The 24,390-nt window shown below is 42.6% G+C and overlaps 1 protein-coding gene across 1 annotated transcript in view; it reads right to left on the bottom strand.

Moving 5' to 3' along the window:
* Nucleotides 1–24,390, bottom strand: part of LOC138510283 (transmembrane channel-like protein 2-A) — a 614,464-nt gene that overhangs the window by 313,730 nt on the left and 276,344 nt on the right. The window contains exon 8 of the mRNA XM_069625813.1: nucleotides 13,147–13,294. Coding sequence (XP_069481914.1) covers nucleotides 13,147–13,294 — 148 coding nt within the window. The remainder of the gene's footprint in view (nucleotides 1–13,146; nucleotides 13,295–24,390) is intronic.

Below are 24,390 nucleotides of genomic sequence, written 5' to 3'. Positions count from 1 at the left end.
ACTATTAGCAAATTAATACCCTCTCCAGCAAGCCGGAACGGGTGTTAACGGCCAAACACTGTTGCCATGCTCGGGCTTTCAACCCAGCTCTGGGTGATTACCACCCAATCCAGCCTGCATAATTGGTTATTGTTGCTTGATAAGAACCTGGCGGGAGTGAGTGGGCAGTTTCCCAGGCAATAAGTAGGCCTGGAATGGAGTATTTACCTCATGGGAAAAGCCCCCTCTCCGAGACTAGCAGTTCTAGTTCTGTATCATTAATACATTCCCCCAGTTCCACCACATGGGCCAACACAGATCAAACATTAGGTAATGCTGCAGTAATCCTAGAAGGTTCATCCTTCTTGCCTCCATCCAACATCCTTTCCTCCTGTACTGTCCCCCAAATTCCCAGAGTTCGGGTTCTGTCCAACATTCTGAGGGTAATAATACTGCCCCTCCCATTATCTAATACTCTCAATGCCTGAGTGTAATACCCTCGCTCTCCTAGCCATACTTCCCCGTGCGGGGACATTACTCAACCTCCTGCGGCAGTCAAATCACCCTTGCAACACGCAGAGTGACCTTCCAGCTACCACCCATAGCCGCAAACAGGCCTGCACAGTGCTGGGCCATGTGTCGCCCTACGTGACGCACTGACCAGTGCGCCGCATGTCAGTGATGGGAATTGCAGTCCCAGCAGAACACCAATTCCGTAGTTAGATTCCGATTCTCACTTCAACCCCTGCACTGTTTTAGACAATGTTGTCTGATGTAATGCACACTTAGCAACGATGCCAACAGCTGCCACTACAGGGTATTGATTAAACTTGGCGAAAATCGGATTCACCTAAGATTCGAGTAAACTGATGTTTAAAAGCAGCACAGTTTAAAATATCCCCCTCAGCCCAACAGGAAATCTTTTAAAACAATAATAACACTTGTAAACACATCACACGACAAGTAAGACACGACAGGTATTCTTTAATGCTTGAAATCATTGGGTGCTATGAGATTGCTGTTTTTGCAATGTCTACTGGATAACGAGTACTGTTTTGACCCTGCTCATTACTTAGTTTTAGGCCTAATAAATTAGGGAGATAAGCATTCACTCTATAGTCTAAGATGTACATCTATACATATTGTATAATCTCAACACAACTGCCCAGCGCAATTTGCAATAAGGGTAATAGAGAGCAAAATCTATGGGGTAAGTCTATGAAAACCTAAGGTGCTCCATCTGGCCACTCCTCAGTCCACAGAAGCCAGCAATATTGTCATCCTCGTTTTTAATGGCTTAGGCCTGATAGACTAACTCAACATTGATCTGATCACGGTGAGTCGGAACCGAAGGTACCGCTCTCAGTACCATTACAGCCCACTGTACTCATGACTACAAAAGTGACCAGACTTCATAATTGTAGTAAAGACATTCCAATTTACACTAAAGTCAGAGGTGGTTATCAATGTAAAGGCGTAAAGGCGTTTAAGTGGATGCCTTTAGAAAAGTCCACTCAAAGGTTATTTTTGGTGGATTTACCATGAGGGGTCACACTGCACAGTAAATCTGCTGATAGTGGGCCTTAAGGTGGAGGCTTTAGCTGCAGCATTTTTCTATAGGTAAACACTCCACTTTTAGGTCAAACTCTACTTTTAGGTCCACTCTTTGGCAGTGTGGTATATATGGCAGTAATTCCTTTACTACCAACAAAAGTGGCAGCAATGGAATGCCAGCCACGTTTTTACCATATCGCAGAACCTGTAATGAGGCCTGTGTTGTTATTGTGCGTGCTTGTCCTGCATGCTGCACACAGAGGAGCATTGCTCATACGAAGGATGTGAGGGAGATGCAGATAGTCTTGGTGGGGGTTAGTCTTCTGACAAACCTTATAAGGGATCATAGGACCATGCTGTCTGACCTACAGTTGCATTTGTTATTTTATATATTTTTTGTATTATTAATTATTGTGCAGTCAGTTGGCAGGATCCAAATTGAAACATTACATTGGTGCTCACAGAAGAATCCGATTATGCGTTTTAAGCTGACTGCGACCCTTTCCAAAAAAGTAAAGTTATTGTAAGTGACAAAATGGTGCTGATTATCAGCAAATGAAGGTATAAAAAAGAAAACAATTTAATTCTAGGAACATTGTAAAGTGTATTGATTTAAAATGTTGCAATGTACATTTCTAAAAACCTCCAATATGTTATGTAGTTGTAATAGGAATGTAGCACTTGTTTTACTGAGCAACGCATGTTTTCAAAAACTAGACCATGTAAGTTTGGTACAGCCATTTTGTACTCTTTGAAAAGAATACAGATATGGGAAAGAAGAAGGAGACAAATACCACCAATAATGTTGTTGTGCTACTTTCCATACAATCTAAGGGCCTTTAGGAAGATAAGAATGATTACAGGTATTTTTATTTGATGTATGAGTGTGTCTGCGATGAAAGGGTTCGAAATGTCAATCACTAAGTACACCAAACACAGCGGATCTGGTGCTCATGTCTCAGAAAGGAAGCAAACATTCTTAAATAATTTATATAGGATCAATTTATCAACATATTTATGGAAAGTGTAGGTGAATGCAGAGGCAATTAAGATGGGAAAGGAGTCTTCACTTTCAATTGAAGGTTTTAAACCATTCATTCAAACATTTGGTGGCCACCCCGTCACTGAGTGGTGCCAGATTCAAACGTTCCACATTTAAAGTTGAATCCAGATACCATGCAAACATCCGGCAACATCTGGTTTTGTCAAGTGCAGCTTTCGCGTTAGAGACAAGCAAATGCCTTGTTGACCATGTATGGCATCTTCAGGGACCCCCTCAATCTCACAGGTCATGTCACACTGTTGGAACTGGCCGTCGATTTACACTAGGGTTCCTGGAAAGAACACCCACAGGGTATATATAGTAGGTTGGACCCCACTGACATCTGACAAATATGGGATGATCCCAAGCAGCAGTGACTGCATATCTATCTGCCTGAGGAGACTCACACAAGGAAGAGGGTACCTCTAGGAGACCATGACACTGGTATGTGTAATACTTGCAGAGCGCATTCCGATTAACATGCCTGATGTGGCCTTTGATGAGGACTCAACAGGGAAATAGTAAGTTCACCACAGAGTAAAAGAGTGAAAACAACAGAGCTATCAGAGCGTAGGTGCAGTTTAGGATATTCAGTTTCACTGTGCTCTCACCCCCAGATTACCAAAAAGAGATAATGCCCCTCAGGATGGGCTGCAGCTTCTTAGCTGGAAAAACCTCTAAAACATCCTCATGAATTGCCATTACTAACTTCCACTGTATGCTCACTGGTGAAGTATATCCTTTGGAGAATGATGGACCACTGCACCGATCTGGGATTCTCTCCCTTCATCGAGATATTCCTCTTTAAGGACTTATGATCTGTATGGATCATGAAGGTGCACCCACTCATCAGGTGGTGCTGGCCTCATGACGAGCTAGGCAGCTTTCTGAATGTAAATACTGTATGTGGTAAGTACTGTTACCACATCTGCTAAACCTGGAAATCTGCCTAATTATGAGAAAACAGAGAGTTTGTAACAGAGACAGATTTCCATAAAGACTGCAAGTGGTGTTTCCGAACATGTGCATGCAAAATGTGTCCTCATTTTCAGAATGCACGAAGGATCCTGAGCACAAGGGTCTAGATCAGGGTTTTTGTAGAGTTAGAATGAGTTTAGAGTAAAACATTGATACATTTTCTGCATGTTGAGAAGTTTAGCACACGCAGCAAAGGTGGTGGTAGTGATGAATTGTTGCAGTCACAGTTCACTACCAAAAAGGACCCCAGGTTTGAGTTTAGGCAGGGAGTTGATAGGAGAGGAAGTATGGCGATGGCACTGGAGTGGAAAAGAAATATGACTACCGTTTCAAAGAGTTCAGCATAAGGCACCGGAGAGAGATCCAGTGATGGATTTCAGTGAGACATCTTGTAATGCTTTAAAAGATGTCTGAGATGAAGAAGGAAAAGGGGAAAAAGACTTGACCATCATCATCAAATTAGTGAACGTGAAAGCCAAAGGCTCTACCCAGAGAAGAGGAAAAGAGAGCAGGGGTTGAATGACTGATACTTTGGGGGACACTGACATGAAGATAGGAGGGTCACATTATTGTGAGTCCCAGCAGAATTTGAAGTGTGAACATCCAAGCTGGAAGAAATTGAGGATGGAGGAGATTTGTGAACCTCAAGGTACAAGTAGATTAGAGTTAGGAGTGGTGAGCATTAGAGAGAAAATTGCCATCAGTGCACTCTCAGCAGAGAACTTACTACAGAAGGCACATTATAGTAAGTCTCGAAGGCCTTAAGGTATTATTAAGGTAATTAGTAATCCAGTTGCAGACCACCCACTCACAGACCTTTACAGTTGCAGATTTCATAGAGGCAGAGAAGAGTCCAGTGGAGGAAGTAACAAAGTCTGTCACCCTTTGAGAAGCAAACAAGTGGTTGGAATATGAAACTGATTGGTGATTCAAAGAATGGGTGCTAATTGATCAGGAAAGGGATGGAGAAGTAGTAGAGAGTAGAAGGGGTAAGGTAGAAGTGATGATTGAAAGAGGATGGAGAAGTGAGGAGGTATGTGACAATGTCATGAATTTTAGATATGGTGTAGGACAATAGTGAACAAAGTCACAAGCAGAGATAGAGGTAGCAATACCTGCTAGCTTTGGAGGTGTGAGCAAAGCTTGTAGGGTAGATCAAAGTGTACAGAGTTAATTTTAAGAGGAGATTAGGTTTGTGCAGTTGAAGGATTTAGCAGCATCCAGTGACGAGAAGAAAACTGCCAGGAATGTCTGTAAGTTAGGAGTAGTGTGGGAATCCAGGATTTTCAACTACTTGTTTGTCACAGAACAAGTTTGGTTTGAGGGTCCAGATCTCAGAGGAGATTTAGGGCTGGTTATGGGGGCAGGATGCAGTATACTATTGGTTAACATGGACTCATAAGTGCATAGTGATATTCTAAGGGAGAATAACTGAACAGGAGAAAGCTCTTCACATCATTAAGTTAAAGGGCATAAAAGTCCTGCTTGAAGAAAATTGTGGTAATTTAGATGGGAGAGGGGGATTTGTAATTTTAACAATAGAACGATCAGAGGGTGCATGGTCAATGGAGAGGTCAGAAGAGGAGAGAAATATATGGAGAAAGACAAGGTCAAGAGACTTCCCATCAGAGTGGAAAGGCTGGTTTTGGTACAGTAGAGCAGAGGTAGAGGTCCGATTAAAGGGATTGAACTTCAAAGCAGGTGACTGTGGAGAGCTTGGGTAAGTTAAAGCCCCCCGGCATGACATGTCAGAAGAAAGTAAAACAAGGATAAGGCTCAGGTCAGAGAAAAAGGAGCTGAAGGGCATAGGGTGTTAACATAGAGCCAAAACATTGAGAGGAGTAGGAGGGTGGAGTTGAATAGTGACATATGAAAAAGAGGAAGGGGTGAGGTTGGCAGAAGAAGAGGGGTAACAACGAGGGCCATATTGTTAAGAGACCTTACTTCACTATTCTTCCCAACAGGTCATGGAGAGTGGGAGCAGATAGCAGAGTCACTGTGTAGAGCTGCTAAAGTAGTTTCATGGCATGTCCGGGCTTCTTTAATAGCAAGAAGTGAAAGTTCAGAGTCATAAGAGCCAAGTGGTCAGTGATGTACAAAGAGCTGTGGTAGAGGGATTTTGCAATCCAGAGGCAAGGTGAAAGAGTAATAGAAGTTGCAGTGGAGAAGCAGGTGCTGTGCTGCATTTGAGGGGAAGGATGAGGTTAGAGAACCCAGGAGAATGGCAGTGTTGGTTTGAAGGATGCATTTTCAAAGGGGAAAGGTGGTAATTGGGCTGGGGGAGAATGGGGTTAAAGTTAGAAGAAAGTGAGGATGAAGGATACAAGAGAAAAGGAAGAAGGAATTGAGCACATAGATAAAGGGAGTGAAGACAAGGTGCACAATGAAGGGTAAACAAAGGTGTCAAGTGACTACAGTGGAGGAAGAGCACTTCTTAGGAACATCCAGGAGATGCTTTATAATGAGGAAAGCCACATGCCATATTGATGTCTTTGAGCAAATCAGAATGTTCAAGTGAGCTTCTAGTCTTCCTGGCAGCCTGGAGGAAGAGTTCTTATTGTTGTAAGGGCAGAGATCTTTGTTTATGAGGCAGGACCCTCAGATCTTAATCATGATACATCTGAGTCCAGATATAGCTGGTCCCATAGCACAGTGAGTAGAGCGCTCGCTTTGACATCTGTGCACAGAGCCTGCTGATGCAGGTTTGAATCCCAGCAGTGCCAAACAGCCTTTCATCCTTCCGAGGTCGATAAATGAACACCACACACCGTGGGTAATAATAAGCAGCGGTCAGATGGATGTGGCAGGAAAGTTACTTTAAAATGTAAATACAACCACACAATGGGGTGACATGACACTCTAAGAGCCAATGCTCAACATTCCCTGAAGTATTTCTGGCAGGAGGAAGGCAGAATCCTTGGAGCTGCAAGCCCAGAGAACTCAATATTTGAAGCTGGACCGTCAGATTTTGATCAGGATCCTCTGGAATGGAAAGATGTGTCAAGAAAATGACTTTAAAAATGAAATTCCAGTCACATGATGTGGTCATCTGACCTTGGTGTTAAAGGCCTCAGGAGCTTCATATTTTTGGCAGTCCTCTCATATCTTGATCATTATCTTTAGGGATGGCAGGATGGGGCAAACATTTTTTACAATAAAATTCCTGTCACATGATGCCATCACCTGACCCTCTTGGAGGCAACCAGAATGCTCAATATGGCTTCCTATCTTAAAGGCAGGATGGAGGCCGAGTCATTGATGTCGAAGTCCTGGGAGCTTCATTTTTTGACACAGAATCCTCAAATGTTGATTACTATCCACTGGAATGGCAGAATGTGGCACAAATATGACTTTAAAAATAGAAATTCTAGTCAGATGATGTGGTCACCTGACACTTAGCAGCAAATAAGAATGCTCAAGATGGCTTCATTCTTCCTGGCACGGTGGAGGCAGAGCCATTAGCTTTTCAGGCACAGGGAGCTTTGATTTTGAGGCAGGACTCCCAGATGTTGATCAGAATTCTCTATAGAAGCTGCCACAACATCAGAAATTGGAATTTGCCATCAAACTAGATATGCCTGTGTGTAAAATATGTTTTGATAGGGAAAAATGATGTCCATATGTTCAAATGTCACCGAAACATCATGTTATTATACACATGACAAATTGTACCAATATAATGTCACAAAATGAAGGTGAAACCTTCTCACTCATGTCGGTCCTGCACCTCTGCTAAGGGAAACATTAATAACATGCTCTTTGAGTGCCTACCAATCACTTTAGTTTGGACATATTGGAAGATGTTTGCTGGATGTGCAAGCAATAGACCCCTTCTCCCAACGTCAAACCCTTATTGGCAGGTCTCATACACTGGGTCTAATGGAAAGCACCTCAATTGTTGGCTTGCAAACGACTAAGAAGTCCAGAAACTGAGAACAAACAACATGAATTTCCCACATGGCAAGGTGGAAACTACTCTCTAACTCTGTGATATCATTTGGCAAACAAATCCTGGCCAAGAATATACTCGGAAAAACAAGCTGGTATTGCATGGATTAGACCTGGACAAATCCTGAGATACCTTCACATATAGATGGGCAAGTTTCATATGTTTGAGCATCTAACTTTTCAAAAGCCATACTAATGCTAACAACTATACCCTGGCCATCATTATCTACCGGCCACCTCAAAATATTCACCAACTTCCCTGCAGTGGTGAACGATTTCATGCCATCTGCTAGGGTGCAAACATTGTGCGTCTTAACCTGTGGCTGCACATTAAAGATAATAGTCTGACTCCTAGGTACCATGTACAGCCTTGGCTTCAGGCAATCCCTCCACAGTCCCACTCACATATAGGGCCATACTTTATATGTCATCTTTACCCACAATAGCAAATTTAAAAACAATAAGATCAATCCCAGTACCCCCCTCTGGCTGTTCTTTGATACAAACCTGACTCCTCCCCACATCCCTCTGGCCTGGGGCCTCTAACTGGCCATGTCAAGCTCTTATGTAGACCATTGAAGAACATCTCCTTAGAGTGCTTCAATTACCTAATTTTCAACTTTAAAGCCACTGCCCATAGGAATGATCCAGAATAGTAGCTATCACGCCTGAAGAGTGCAAATGTCACTAAGCTTGACACTGTAGCCACTATCATCCAACATCTGAAAAAAATGACAAGGCCAATTATACATGGTTTGACCACTCATGAGCCGTAGTGAATAGAGAAGTTCACAAACACAAAGGATGGTGGTTGAAAGAGCAGTGTTCTGAGGATAAATGGAAAAGTATAGTATACTCCAAAAAAGTAAAGATTCTACATCAACCAAACGAAAAAAAAAAAAAACTTTATCCCCAATAACATCTGTCAAGACACTAATAAACCCAAATAACTTTCCAGGGCCTTTAAAAGATTAGTTCACCCATCACATAATCCTCAATTGCCACCCCAACTCAAGAGATGACTGATATTATGGCCTTGATCTTCCAGTCTGAGAAGTCTATCACAGAATCCATCTTCAATGCCCACATGCCAGTACTGCAAACAAACCCTGCCATGCAAACAAAGTCCAGTTTGGAATTCACCTAAATCATTATTGTTGTCACTGGGGGCACATTCAGTAACAACTGGCATTTCCCCTGTACTCTGGCACCTTTCCTGCTGCATTTAAGAACATGATCATTACCCAATTACTAAATCCCCCACCCCGGATAATGAGGTACCAGCCGTTTGGCTAATCCCTACCCTCCCCCTTGGAGGCAAAACTGACTGATAGGATGGTGAACACATAACTATAAAGCTACGGTGAAAACACTTCCCTTTCAACAATGTATAGTCAAGCTTCAGACCAAGTAGAAGCACAGAGACTTCACTAATGGACACAAGAGCAGACATGCCGCTTAACCAACATGATGTTTGCAAGCTTGCTGTTATTCTTCCCAACTTGTCTGACACAGATGACACCATCGAAATTAACACCCTTGTGCCTAGACTAAAATTGTATATGGGCATCAGAGTTGAAATACACTCCTGGATCGCCACTTTTTTAAACAGCCCAGCCACAGTGAGATGGGGCAACTTCACTGCTCACTATTTCCAGCATGCTTGTGGAGTCCAACAAGGATTGACCCTCTCAAGATGGCTGTTGGATTTCTACTCCCATCCCTTGGCAGACATTCTTTATACCTTTGACATGACATTCAAAATCTTCACTGATGACACAGATCAGTACTTTCCTGGAAAATCACCTTGCTCCTCATACCTCTAAATTATCTACCTACCTTTCCACAGTGAAATATTGGGTGAATACTAGTTAACATGAACAAAACGCTGACAAACCCCAAATCATCTAAAGTGATAATGCCCCTGTGTTGCCTATCCCTGCCATATGGACATATGATTTTAAGCCAGCCCCTTGCCGATTTAAAAAATAGAACATCTTTGGGTAACCTTTGACCAGTACTTGACCTTTTATCATCATATCCAGTCTAGAAGAGCAGCAGGCATAATACAAAATTTTGGGTCTGACAAAATGTGAATATATGATTGGGGGCCTTAGAAAATCCACATTGGTTACCTGTCCAGCAATGTGTAGAATTAAAAGTTGACTGGATCATGAGTCAAGCAGTCTGGGACTGTGGCCAAGTTGATATCTCCCAAGGCCTAACCAAGCATATCCACAGAAGACCACTTAAATCAGTACACCTAGTAAGTATAATACATTCAGAAAGAGGTCCCTTGCTTTACCAGGCACAGAACTGGGGCACACTCTGACCAAGGAACTCAGGCTCAAGCGGAACCACTTGAAATTCAGAAGAGCGCTGAGGGTTTCAACACTGGTCCTTGTTCTCCTGTGCACTAAACCTACCTATTGTGATTACTTATTTCATGATGGGAATGGGATCTGGATGTTATACCTTGGAATTACGTCTTTTACTTGCATCCATTTCCCTTCCTCTTCCAATCTCCTCCTCCAGGTGCTGTGAGGTATTTTTTGCATACATAAGGGATTTATAAAACACCAAATAAATAAGCAAAAAAAGATCTGAGGTTGAACCGCTTATTGGACTGGTGAGATTAGATGGCATCTCCTTGAAGGCTTTTTGTCTCATACACTCATGCTCAGACCATAAAAATGTCCATGTTGCCCTGGAGGAGCTTGCACAACCCTCATAAACCTTCCTCGTTATATGCCTATAGCTTTATTGTGGAGCTACAAGCCAATTAATTTGGTATATTACATTTCCATGTTAAAATGTTGTGTGACAATGTACCTATCCTCTCAATACACCCATCATATCCCCTTGCTGTCTCTTCCCTCCACTTACTCATCTTTCTTGTCCTGTTTCCTCCACCTTCTTTCTCTTTGTAGGATCACAGATGAAGCAATACATAGTGGTAGGGTGTTTATGTAGAAAATACAAACATCACAAATGGCTGGTGCACATTGTAAAAGAAATGAACGCATTCTGACACTGGCACATTTTTCAAAATGGTCTACTTCAGGGTAGACAGATGATCTGTCTGGTTTGCACTATGTACATAAATGCTAACATGAACTAATTAATTAACAACCCCTTCCCCATAACTGGTAACCTGTTAACAAATCAGTGCACAATTGACTCAGATAAGATGAACTGAATGTGGGTGCTTTTCTACAACAGAGTTGAAATGTGCAAATATATTTTACTGGCTTTGTAATTTCTTTCAGCATGGCACAAACTGTGAGGCTGAAATATGCACTGTTGAAAAAGCACCATTGTATGCGCAGGAAGCAGTTGTTACAGATATGTTTGCAAGGCTATTGTGTTGAAGGGAAAATTACTGAGGCAGCTCGGATGATGTGGGCATGTTTACAGAGGGGCAGGTCCTGTTGAATGACAAGAGTAGCTGTTAAAAAGAAGCTGTTAAAGGAATGGAGACAGGGGGTGTGAGTTCAGACTGGCACAGCAGAGCTTCAGAAACTTCCTGGGTGACGGCAGGAGGAGACGGGCGGTAGACTGGGGAAGCACTTATCCTGGCAAAGAAGTTGTGTCATTCCTGTGGGCTGACCGAGTGTCAACAGGTCACAACACTTCTTTTGGCTGCCAAACCAACACAGAGGGGTGTTCCAGAGATAGCAGAGCAAGGACCTCACCAAATTTCAAGGTGAATATACCAGTTAATAAGTGAGGGCATGCCTGAATTTTGCGGTTTAATAGTTAGCCAGGGGAAACTCATTTCAAGTGTAATGTTTCGATGTCAAAAGTGAATGCAGTTCTGACATTACACGTTTTTTATTAAGCGTAACTTCTGCCAAGTCCTGCAATTCAATGTCCGGGTTGAGCTGACTACAGTTCATTCTATTATTGAGTTGTGCCTTTTGAAATAGTTTTTTTCTTCTCGCTTCTCCACATTCACACTGACAAATGTGTCCATGTATAATTGTTGCAGTGGATAATTGGTAAATTATCCGTCAAGATAAAGACACATTACAAAAATCACTACATGTTCTGATACATTTATATGGCATTTGGGTCATCTTATTAAATCTGCTCATATAGGCAAGTGCATATTGGCAAATGCTTTCATGAGAATGATCAATTGTGGGCTCTGTAGCTAGAAAGTGAGCAAGTGTGCGGTATTTCATTTTTGCATGTTTACAGCTGAACAGATCTGCCATCAAGACAGTAGCCCAGCATCGTAGATAAGTTGCTGGGGATAGGCAGTGACAATGTCAAAATACAAGTGTAATAAGTGCAGTAACTTTTATTATATGAGGCCCTGGGGTGGAATTCAGACATTAGTGTATGTTCTGAGGTGAACATTATAATTATAGATAGGGAAGACACCAATGCATTACTACAGTGAAACCTAACACCATTTTACCACAATAGAAAACCACATAATTAGGTGTATCCCCTCTCAACAATATCTCTAACACTCCTGCCTGCCTGTTGAAATTATGTGTCCATTTAACTAAAACAAAAGGGGTGAGGTGAAAATACATTCTTTATCACATAGTCCAACAAAAGGTGCAAAAAGTGTTGTGGTTTGTACAAACTCAGATGGGATCCTGATAGGCCCTAGACTTTGAATTGCATTTCATTGTTCAAGAGTTTAATAGACTTATTCTGATTTGAGCAGATGCACAATAATTAGTTCAATGCAAGTCCTTCACATCTGCACATTCAGGTGGGAACACCACTGCAGGGAATTGCGTTATGCCCATCATTGTGACATTAGTTAATGTCCACAGAATATGCTCTGTTTTTCTGTGCCAGCAAGAACCTGATCACTAACTGTAAATTAAAGGTGCAGTGATGGCTGCCATATTTGCTTATGCAATCATTAGCAGCCATCATTACCGCTGCCATGTGCAAGAGCACACTGCAGGGGTAACCCATCATTGATCAAATGATTCCATTGGAAGTCACAGAAAATTGGATAGATTGCAGGGACACATGCCTTTCAGTGCATGCACGTGGTGGAACCCTTTTTTTTTATTGTGACAATTCTCCTTCCCGGTCAGGGAGTACCTGTCTATGCTTTGCATGCATGTTTACATCCATGCATGCTTTTCATCAAGGGTGCAACTGCCAATGAAACAAGATAGTGTTCAGAATCAAATGGCCACAGTGAGGCTGGTTTTCCTCGTGAGTTCATGAGCCTCCAGTTAATACTTCACAAAAGTGATATATCATGAATGTTGTTCAGTCTTTGAGATAGTTATCTGCCATTTTCAGCAACATTGCCAGATGTTGTTTGCACATTTGCTGATTTACTCCCAATAAATAATGACAACAATTCCTTGCAAATGAAAGTGAGGACAAACTTATAGGTGATCTTATTCACCAAATTGAGAGTTGTGAAATTCACTACGTGGTGAATGCAATTCAATTAGAATTGATAATATTTTGGAATATAATGTCTGTGCATGATTTGCAATGTTACCAGTTCTGTAAATGTGAAAGACACTTTTCAGAAGTCTGATCAGCTGTCTGTATTTCAGTCTTGCGGCCACATAAGCTTGTTACAAAATCCCCCAATAAAGAAATAAAGATAAAAGAAAATATGCATCCATATGAAGTAAACCTGTGCTACTTACCTTGAAGCTGGTTGTGATTGAGGCAAACTTGTTGTCTGCTGTTTCGGGATTGCCAATAAGGTAATCCCAGCTTGTGAACATCTTCCAGCTAAATCCATATTGTCCATCATCGGCATCTCCCGTGTTTTCATTGGCATTTCTGGCCATTCTGCAAACAGGCATAAAATCATGAGAGGCCTACATGCTCTTTACAAACAAACCTAAGAGTGCTTTAAAATCAATGCTTTATCTGTACCCCACCTTTTAAGCTGCATTGGGAAAAGGTTGTCGGGATAGAAATAATAAGTGTTGTAGCAGGCAAAGTTTGTGGACATTAGGTTTTCATGCAGCCATTACCACCCTCAAAGAACAGTAGCAAAGGAATAATTGTTTTAGGGCATAGACCACAGCGGCAATTATTATTCTGCTGAAGATCATATGCACTACCAAGAAAGCTTCTTAGAATATTGGTGATATAGAATATATTTCTCAAAGGATGTTTTTCTCAGCACTAAAGTAAAACCGCTTGATAGACTTATACAACAGTTAGACTGTAAGAATTTGGTACAAAAGAAAGTTGTTGTGTAGTTTGTTGAAAATATGTGTCCAGCTAAAGGTATATCTGTAAAAAAAAAAAGGAATTGCTAGATAGCAAATTCAATCAAAAATATACATCTGTTTGCTGGTGCTTTTGCTCAAATATGTGGTGCATCGACCATCTTGGTGTACAGGAGCCCACTCTTGTGTTCTCAGTCAGTGTTTTGAAAATATAGAGCAGTGGGATACCAAAGGAAAGTGGGGCAGAATGACACAGACATGTGTAAGGCAACGCCATTTTGGAGACAGAGCTGCATCAAGTTTGTTACAGTGTTTACATACAAAGCTGATGTGACGAACAATGGGGACAGTTGGTCAGCGTATGTAACTGTTTGTATAGCCACTCCTCAATAATAACCTCTCTCCACGTCCTCCTGATCCCTCTGCTCTTTTCTACCGACTTCCGACCTTGTAGAGTATTTTACTTCCAAGGTCACTACTCTTTGCTCTCCTTTTACTTCCACATCCCCTACACAACTCACAGCCATTTATATATTTTACCCTTTCTTCCCTGTCTCTTTCAGTCTTCTCCTGTCTCTTTCAGTCTTCTCCCCTCTTGCTGACCTTGGTACTGCTTGCTTCTTATCCCGTGCCCATCACACTGCATTGCCTTCGGACAACACTACACTCTACACTCATTCCTTCTGCATTCCCCAGATTCTTCCATACTTCACCGCTCTCATTAACCTCTCTCTCACCTCATCTACTGTTTCCTCCATGTTCTATCATGCTACTATTATTCCCATTCTAAAAAAAAAACTCTCTTGACTGTTCCCTTCCTTCCAACTTCTGCCCTATCTTTCTTCTTCCCTTCTTATTTAAGCTTCTGGAGCACATTGTCTATTCACAGATATCTTCCTACTTGCACCTACACTCTCTTCTTCCTCCACTCCAGTCAGGCTTTTGGCCTGCTCACTCCATAGAAACAGCTCTCTTACACGTTTCAAACTCATGCCTCTCTGCATGCCACAGTAAACTCTCTTCAATCCTAATACTTCTCAACTTATCTGCCTCCTCTGATGCTGTTGTCCATCCTACTTTACTCTCTTCTCTCTCCTCTTTTGTCATCTCTAGCTCAGTCCTCTCATGGTTTAAATCCTACCTCTCTGTTTGCTCCTACTCTGTGTCTTGGGCAGGTCGTATCTTTTCCCCTCTACCTCTTCTTTACCGTGTGCCCCAAGGGTAAGTCCTTTGCACACTTCTCTTTTCCTTCTATACTATCCCTCCTTTATCACTTATTTCATCCTTCAATCTATCCTGTCACTTTTACGCAGAAGATTCTCAAATGTTCTTCTCCTTTCCTAAATTCACTGATGCCATCCACTCCAAAGTCTGCAAATGTTTTTCTGCCATCCATTCTTGGATGTCGTCCCATTTCGTCCACCTTAAAATCTAGCCAAAACAGAGGTACTTACTCTTCCTCTATCCTCTCCCTCTCCCCTTCCCCCTTTTTACCTCTCTTTCCCCCCTCTCAGCTGTCCTTCCCTCCCTCTCCCTATTATTTTAGTGTCCTTTTTGAGTTGCCTCTCTCATTCCCTCCCCACATTTCTGTTACAGTACGCAACTTTCACTTCTTCCCATTAATCTCTGCTGAGCTCATTCTTTCCCGTCCTTTCACACCTCTAAACTCCTAATCTGTGCTCTATTTTTCTCCATGTCCAGACTCACCCCGCTATGCTTTATTTAAAATTCTGCTATTCGTCTACTTTTCTACCTTATTCCTCAGTTTTCAATTTCTTCCTCTCTACTATCGGATTCTATCCTACCATTCATATCAACACTTTTCCTTCACTTTCTGTCAATTTATTTCAGATTTCTTCATGGTCTTGCACCTTCCTAACTCCCCTTTAGTCTCCTTCTATTGCCCTGCTCGTCCTCCATGTTCAGAATCTACCTTTCACCTCATTGTCCCCAAACCTTCTTGTGCGTCTTCTCGCATTCGCTCATTTTCTCTACTTGCCCCGTCTCTTCCACTTGCTATCTGCTCATCTTTTACACATCAGATTTTTCAGACCCACGTCAAAGCTTATCTTCTATCCCCCTTATCTGGCTCCTAATCATGTGACTTGAAATATTGTATTGACATCTTTTAAATTTTGTTTGTACTGTGTTCTCTGGTTGTTCAGTGGTTTGGCAAAAGCGCTATGAAAATCACAATAATTAAAAATACAAAATACATCTTTATATAGAACAGTCTATTAAGAACATCATCGGAATGTGTAAAAGAACAGCACAGACAAGAGGCAAACATGCAGACTGTGTAAGTGTAGGCCACTTTCAATCAGGATATGGCTTAGTTTCATGAGGTTATTTCAGGCATGTGTTTGAGATAAGCACAATGACTTTGGAAATAGATGCTATGTGAGATGACACAGGTCTCAGGGTTTGAAAATATTTACATACCTTTGCCAGCACCATCACTATGAACAATAATACAGTTACAAGGTGTGCAGGAGATATGCAAGTGTTGTGTGGTCAAGGATGAGGAACACATGGGAAGGATAGTATGGTTCTGCAGTGTTTTGAAATTATACCCACTGGGGTGGGTATCTACAGGGGTAGGCTGTTTGTTACGGGATGGTATGGAGGGAGCGTAGTGCCTGAGGCTTCTGGCATGGATGTCACCAATGGTAGTTTTGGGTTCTTTTCAACATGGGCATTACATTTGAAAATTGGACAGGAATTGTGCCAGAGCCCTGGACAGGGGCACAGAGGCATCATCAGCAGGAGCTAGTGAAATGTCTTCTATTTCACCTGACAACAACACTATTTAATTTATTCTATACTCCGATATCCGTCTGATGTCCATCATTGGCTAGACTGGAGTGGGGATGTGGCAAAGTGGTTAAGCAGATGTGCAGGTGGGGGTCGAGGGACAAGTTTGTGAGACAGAGTCGGGATCGGGTGGGTGTAGTATGCAAAGGATTAATGGGAACAGTCATGGGGGAAGTCAGAGGAGGTTGATTGGTTGCAGCCATGACATTCTGATGGGTAGAATAGTAGAATGGTATTCATCTGCTAAAAATGTCCTTTCTTTTTTCTCTTCTTTTCCGGCAACCATACAGCAGTAATGGTAGTGTTGGTCAAACGTTCACAAGTTTGTGATTGGAAATCCATTTTGGGAAGAAGAGAGGTGGTGGAACTCATCCCTGATCCACAGCAGAATATTTTGGGGGAAGATTTCTAACCTCAAGCCAATTTGGAGAGTTTCATTAATTTCACAGAGATAGTGAATTCCACCTCACATTTTAGCTGACATAAATTCTTCCTTAAAATGGTGGTACTTAATATTCTGTTTAAAATGGTTGCATGACCTGTTCAATAATACGGTGGGGCTGGCAGTGTTGATGGTTGCTCAAGCTTGTGTGGAGGCTTCAAATGACAGTTATTAATAAGGAGAAAGAATGGGCAAAAATTCCCCAAACTTCCCCCGTGAAGCCTGGCATACTTAATTAGCGGATTTGGTTGAATCTGTGGGAGCCTGCCAAATAATAAACATTTCTGAATTTCCCTCATGAGTTCAGATGACATCGGGAAGCCCATATGCAGATTTGAGTGTTGAGCCGAGAGAGTCATAGTGACACTGGATTCGGGTGTTCTCACAAAGAGTCAGGCAAGTTCTAAGGCAGTAAGCTTAGCTGCGGGAAGGCAAGGCCAGACTGAGCCACAAAAAGAGTAGGAGAAAGAGGGACATTTTTGTGGAGTTAGGAGGCTTTTCCTTTTTTGTCATGAACTGTGTCTGTTATTTCTGATTTAAATGGTTTTTGTTTCGTTAGATTGATAGGCAGGCATTCAGGTGGTTTGTTTGGGGGGCCATTTTTTAGGGAAACGTTCTTTCCAGTTGTGATTTTTATTTGGAAAATGTGTTACTTTTATTATTATTATTATTATTATTATTATTATTATTATTATTATTATTATTGTATTTATTGAGCACAGACCTAGCTTCAAGAAGCAACAGAGTGCTCTACAGAAGCATACAGCAGTACAGATGTATAACAGAGTGTTACACAGCGAGGGTAGTAAACAGAGGGACACAGAGGGGGATACAGCTGTACAGGGTGGTGGGAGGAGAGGGGCGGGTGGTGTCTGTCAAGGCAGGTGCCGCTGGGGTGACATGATAGCCTAGGTGCTGAGGAGGAGAGACTCCTTGAAGAGGTGGGTATTGAGTTATTTTCAGAATTGTAGGAGCGTGGGGGTAAATCTGATGCTGACGGGGAGGAGTTTCAACAGTCATGGGCCATAGGCAGAGAAGGCTTGTTTTCTCGTAATTTCCTTTTTACAGCAGTGGATTTCAAGTCTGCATGTGTCCTGGATTCTGGTGGTGCGCTGTCCAAGCCGGAGATGCTGAGTTTCTCTGCGAGGTAGCTGGGTAACTTGACGGCGACTACCTTATAGATGATGGAGCAATAATTGAAGGTTATTCGTGCATGCAGTGGGAGCCAGTGAAGGTCGATGACGAACAGGATGATGTGGCCGTAGCTTTGTATACCCATGATGAGGCATTTAGCCGCATGTAGGACAATTCTCGGAGGAATGTACAAGGACAACGGGAGGCCTTCGAGAAGAGCATTGCCCCATCCAGGTGGGATTGGAAGAGTGCATGAACGGTCGATCTGAAGATGTCCGCAGGGAGGAATGGCTTGACTTTCCACAGCAGGGAACGCTGATACCAAGCTGTCTGAGTTTTCTTAGCTATATGTGTCTTGAAGGAGAGGTATTTATCGATGTGGAACCCAAGGGACTTGGCATAGGGGTTGAGCTCGGGAGTGAAGCCATCAAGGTTATGGTCAGTAGCCAGGTCTGTATGTCTCGGTGTTCAGTGTTGTTGGTGAGGAGAAGGAATTCGGTCTTGGAGGGGTTTAGCTTCATGTATGTACTGGACATCCAAGACTGGATCAGCAAGAGGCAGGTTTTGAGCCTGTGGATGTCCTTGATGGAGTCGGTCTTGAGGTATAGCTGTTTGTCGGCAGTGTATTGGGGGATGTGGATGGTGTGTGTGACTAGGAGGGTTCCCAGCGATTCCATATATAGATTGAAGAAAAGACGGGAGAGGATGAACCGAGCAGGACTCTGCAGGTGATGGGCAGCATTGGCGATCTAGAGGAGTTGATCTGAGCAAACTGCTGGCGGTTGACGAGGTAGGACGTGAACAAGCATAGGACAAGGTTGATGATCCTTCTGTGCCTTTGTAGGGTGTCTGTGAGCATGTGATGGTATAGGGGTGGAGATGACTGCTTCAAGTATAGAGTCTGAGTTCCAATGGGGCTGTTCGGTCCAAGTGAGGTGAGGGTTGCTGAGGTCTTCCATGAGGGCTTCCACTGGGAAGTTCTTGAAAGACCTGAAGGTTTGTTTGATGGATATCTGCTGGTAGTGCTTGACTGGGGTGGTGTTCAGGATGTTGAAAGGTACGGCCAGGTTGTCAGACCAGTCAAGCAGGAGAGGAGAGCTGTAGTGCAGGGAGGGCAGTACGGTTATGATTAAGTCGAGGATGTTACCTTTCTCATGCATTGGGTCTTCTGTGTGCTATGTGAGTCTGAGGGTGTTGAGAAGGCCACGAAGAGCTTCCTTCATGGGTTTGGTGGCCTTGATGCATCGAAGATTGAAGTCGCCTAGGAAGATGTTGTTGGTGTTCATGAGGGACATGATGGTGACCAGGTCAGTGAAGTTTTCGATGAAGGCACTGTTGTGTTTGAGTGGTCAGTAGATGAGGTGGAAGGAGGCTGTGTCGGTTGAGTAGTGGAGGAAGTGACAGGAGAGGAATTCAAATTGAACTAATGTTGTCGACGTCAAGTCTGGTGCAGGGCCAAATTAAATTGAGGAAGCTTTTATTGTTTTCTTACTTTTGACGATGCTTTATTTGAGCAGGCAGATTTGTTGCTAGAGAATCCTTTAATATTTTACATTTGAAAACAAATTTTTAGAGAAAAAATGTACATTTATTTTGTTGAGTAGAAACTTTTTATTGGCAACAAAGGCAGGTATGTTGTGCAAGGAAATTATGTGGTGCTCCCTGTGCAGGAGTAGTGCAGCAATCTGGATCCAGTGGACATGGTTTTCTTACTGTCTTACATGAAATCTGAAGAGGGGAGGCATAGTTGATCAGGATCCATTAGAACAGGCACACAGACAATCTGACTCCTCCAGCAGATGATGTTGCTGAAAAATGTGCTGTGGGGATTAACAGTGATTATAATGATGCAACTTAGGGTGAAGTTGGGGGCAGTGGTAACATGGAGGCATGAGAAGCCTGAGCAGGTGGCACAGCACTGGCACAGGGGTCTGGAGGAGAGGAATCCCCAAAGAATTCAGGAGAAGGAGAGCCAATATTGCCGGGGTCAGGAATAGGCAAGAAGCCCAGTGAGAGATCAAGGTCCAGGGGTTTTCAGAAAGTAAGGGTGGGGATGAAGACAGGCTCCTCATTGCCTCAATCATCTTGGCCTGAGACTACTTTAAGGTGCCTGTTGGGGTTTCATCAGCAGAGGTTGAAAGCATGGAGTGAACCTTTTGACCAGAGTCAAAGTCTGTTAGGAGGGGGACATTCTCTGTGACCTTTTCATTGGGTATCACGGTCCTTCTGAACCACCTCTTGGGCTGGCACCAACATGTATATGACAAGTTCCTTCCACCCCAAACCCATACCAGCGATGATGAAGAGATTGCAGCAAGGTCCCCCCAGGAGGACACAAGGCAATGGTGACATCATTGTCAGAAGTTCATTCTTGTCCATACAGTGAACAAGCCCTGCTCACACAGTAAATTGATGGTACCTACTCAAAAAAAGGCCCAGGTGCCACTGCAGGCAATGTGGAAGACAGGATCAATGTCCCGGAGGGCAGTGCCATGAACAATATTGCCTGACATGGCCGTCTCTTGTTCCTATTGTGGGGTCACGTGGTCAGCCGGGGAGAATTACTGCATGAGACAGTAATTGCCAGTGCACAGCATCATTTTAAGAAGCACGCCCTTAAACTCTTTAGTTTTTTGCTGTGAGGGCATGTCTAAGGGAATTTCAGAAATATATATTTTTTTGTTTCTTGAGAGGGTTTATTTATTTTATTTTCATCTTCCCTTCCCTAAAACAAAATATTTAAAATAAATTCAAAAGCAATAACACTGAACAAAAAAAATCAAAAATACCAACAAATACATACCCCAAATAATGACATGTTAAACTTTGTTCAATTTTTTTTATTGTCAAATAACATATTAAACTTTTCACAACAGGATAAAAAAAAAAGCCAGAATGACCTTCAAAATGAAAATATAAAATTGTTTTTGTTTGTGTTTTGCATTTATATAGCGCCACAAACCCTCTGGTATCTGAGCGTTGCTTATTTCACATGGTGTGTCGTGTTCATTTATCGACCTCAGAAGGATGAAAAGCTGAGTTTGGCCTTGCCGGGATTCAAACCTGCGTCAGCAGGATCTGCAGGGATGGCAAAGCGAGCACTCTGCTCGCTGTTCTATCTGACCGGCTTGATGAAAGTGTAAAATTACACTCCTATTCTCTTACACAATTTGCATACAGCCCATTCATGTTAATAACCTAAGAAGTGTAACAATTTCGCTCAAAAACAAGGTGAGGCAGATAATACAAGCATGGTTGTTCCTGCTCCAAAACACCTCCCATATCACAGGCCCAGGCAAGGTTACCGTCATCCCTGCAGCGCGTAATGCAGCCACCACATAACAGGTGCCACTTCCCCTTCCACACAAAAGCGAAATTCGCTTCCAACTCTTGCTGTCTGGCACCATGCTATCTCAATTTACCTGGTTCTGGTGGTATTCCATTTTTTTTAGGTAATCCCACACCAGGTAATTACCCACCAAGTGTTCAATGTATTAGGGTGTTGCCTTTCTTTTCAGGATATAGGTCATCAAATCAGTAGCAGAAGTGTTTGTAAGGAGATTCACTATCACCTGTTCCTGTCCATAGTTAACTAGTATGACTTTCATATGTATCTTAACTTGGGGGTAGGGAGAGCTAAGGAGATTTCCTGGAGCCTGTGTTAACCATCTGTTGGCTGTAGTGCAGAGCTTGGCCACTTTTCTGGATGGCATAAAAGGCGCTCAAGACTGATGGGCATCAAAAATCAAAGGCAGCAGGGTGCATGTCGGGGCATTAGTCAACTTCCAGAAAGTGGTCAAACAGCTCAGGAAAATTCTACAAAGAATGAGCATCACCTTGCACTCCAATAAAACCATCTTAATCACTGTACGTTGAGGAAGATGCAATAGGCTCATCAACAGACATCTTTCCAAATTGGACACTACATCTAGTCTTGAAGTTGACCAAGTTTCAGCACCGTAGAGCACAAGGGATACCAACTTCGCTTGATATAACTGAACCAGCAATCCAGCATAAAACCCCCCTCCCTTCTGAGCAAAAGAGCGGATGCCTCCAAAGGTCACATTGGAGCTCAATCTAGTTTGATCAAAATGGTTTGCTCCACTCAGACTGGGGTCCAGGTGCAATCCCAGATATTTGTAGAATGGCATCACCTCTAGTTTAGCCCCGTCCAGCAACCAATTTTCCTTTTCCTTCTCTGTGTCAAAAAACATAATGTTTCTTTTGGTGATGTAGAGGAGAAGTCAAGTACCCCCACCAAAAGCTCTGCCGCCATGTTGCCTATATGTTAGGAAATGGAAATTGCGACACGTGCAGTACCAGTGAGGATGCCTGTACCACAAAGAATCCTTGAAACAAGGTATGCAATGAGAAAACCCTACATGCATTCACGAAGATATGATGCCCTTTTGGCCAAGGTCCTGGAAAATTGTGAAAATAAGTGAGAAAGAAGACTGGTGACGTCACATGAGGCAGAACTGATGCACCCTGAAAAGATGCATGAGGCGAAAGAACATAAACATTCTATAAGAACTGAAGAGGAGGTGTTAAAGTTGAGCAACATTTCGGACTCGAGATGAAGATGCTCATGCTAAAGAAACGCTGAAGAAAATACAAAATCAGTTTACACTTGTACAGATGCAGTAACACAAGTAGACAAAGTGATCTTGAGGCTGTCTATGTAGTGAATAGTTTGCGGTGATGCACCAACGTATATGCATAAGAATGTATAGAACCTGGATGTTCCACAATGCACTTTAGCACGGCTTGAGACCACGTGATTGGAAATGGTTTCAGTGTGGGGCAGTTGGAAAATAGCCGATGGCAAAGGAGAAATTCAAGAAATGCTTGCCTGGCCCAGAACCAAGACGTCGAGGCCACTGTGAGCCTGGTTGTCCATCCAGTAGTTACATGAACGTGAGAGGGAAACAAACTTCTGTTTGAGGTGGAATGGAAAAGGCATCAAGAGTTCATCATTTAATAGTATTAAATGCAGCGAAGAGCTCGAAAGCGCAGTCTCCAGTCACATGGTCAGATCAAAATAGACATTGGGTCGAGGTACACCGAAACCAAGAAGATACTCCCTTTTATTCTCAGGCACAGAGAGCTTCTGCAAGGCAAAGTTCAAAGCCTTAATTGACTGGCAGACTGTGTGTGATAGTGTGAAACCTGATAGTATGGAGAAGCCTGGTTTGTTATCATTAGAGAATCATTACCCATTTAGGGATTAGTTATCCATAATTGCATCCTGTTTAGTTATCCATCATACATTCTGATTAGTACTGATTAGTAGTTACATGAAATAGTAACATTAGACTATCCACATTATTCTGCCACATATATGTAGCCATTTGCAATTTGCAATAGAATGAGGCCTGTTATATTCGAAGTGCCATTTAGAGATATGTTATATTTGTAGAGACACATGTAGAGATATGTTATGTATTATGTATGCATTGTAGAGACACGCATTGAGTGTGCACTTAGAATATGCATTGAGCTTTAAGTATAGTGCTTGGTATGAATGAATGTGTTAGGCACTACATTCGAGAATAGAGAAAGAATGAGGCCTATCGCATTATGAAGCCATTCCATGGAGACACACAGAAACTATTCGTTCCGCGGAGTGCAGAGGGAATGTTATGAGTTACAGTGTACAAGTATTCATAAACATTTGCTTGGCAGACACAGATAACATGAACCTTGTCTGAGTGGAGAAGGCAGTGTGCCTTATTAGCATGGCTGGCTGTGTATCGCAGAGAGAGACAAGCTGGGGCCAGCGCCATGGGGAGAGGGAGAGCTTTTGCAGGCAGAGACATGCACGAAAAGGATAGAGGGATTTGAATGGAATTGAATGGAGAAATAGATGGTAAAATGGTGTACCGCAGGCAGACAGAAGAAGGCCATGATATAGATAGGCTGAAATGTCACATTGACAAAGAACATGCAGTGATTGCAAAGTACAAGTACATGCAACACAGACATTTAGGCACTACTCAGATTTAGAAAAGCTGACAGACAGAAATAGGCATTTTAGCTTGAAGAACGAGTGTAACCATAGGGATTTGTATACATCATTGAACAGTATAATGAGATGTGAGGCTGAGATTTGAGGTAGTTGCTGCTCTGCTGGTCTGCTCTATGGGATGTAGTTGGAGATGGAGTTTTGGATGGAGCTGCTCTCTGAGAGATTGAGCTGAGATTGAGAAAGCTTGGGGAAGCATTCTAATGAGAGCAGAGTTTGAGAGATTGGCAGAGGCATTGAGGCATTTCGAGTGACCAGGCTGGTTGCAGAAGTTAGTGGGAGAGGAGAGACA

This window comes from Ambystoma mexicanum, chromosome 6p, assembly GCF_040938575.1.
Source record: "Ambystoma mexicanum isolate Mex_15411 chromosome 6p, UKY_AmexF1_1, whole genome shotgun sequence".
NCBI classification, from domain to species: Eukaryota; Metazoa; Chordata; class Amphibia; order Caudata; family Ambystomatidae; genus Ambystoma; species Ambystoma mexicanum.
This window is presented reverse-complemented; position numbering and strand designations above follow the sequence as displayed.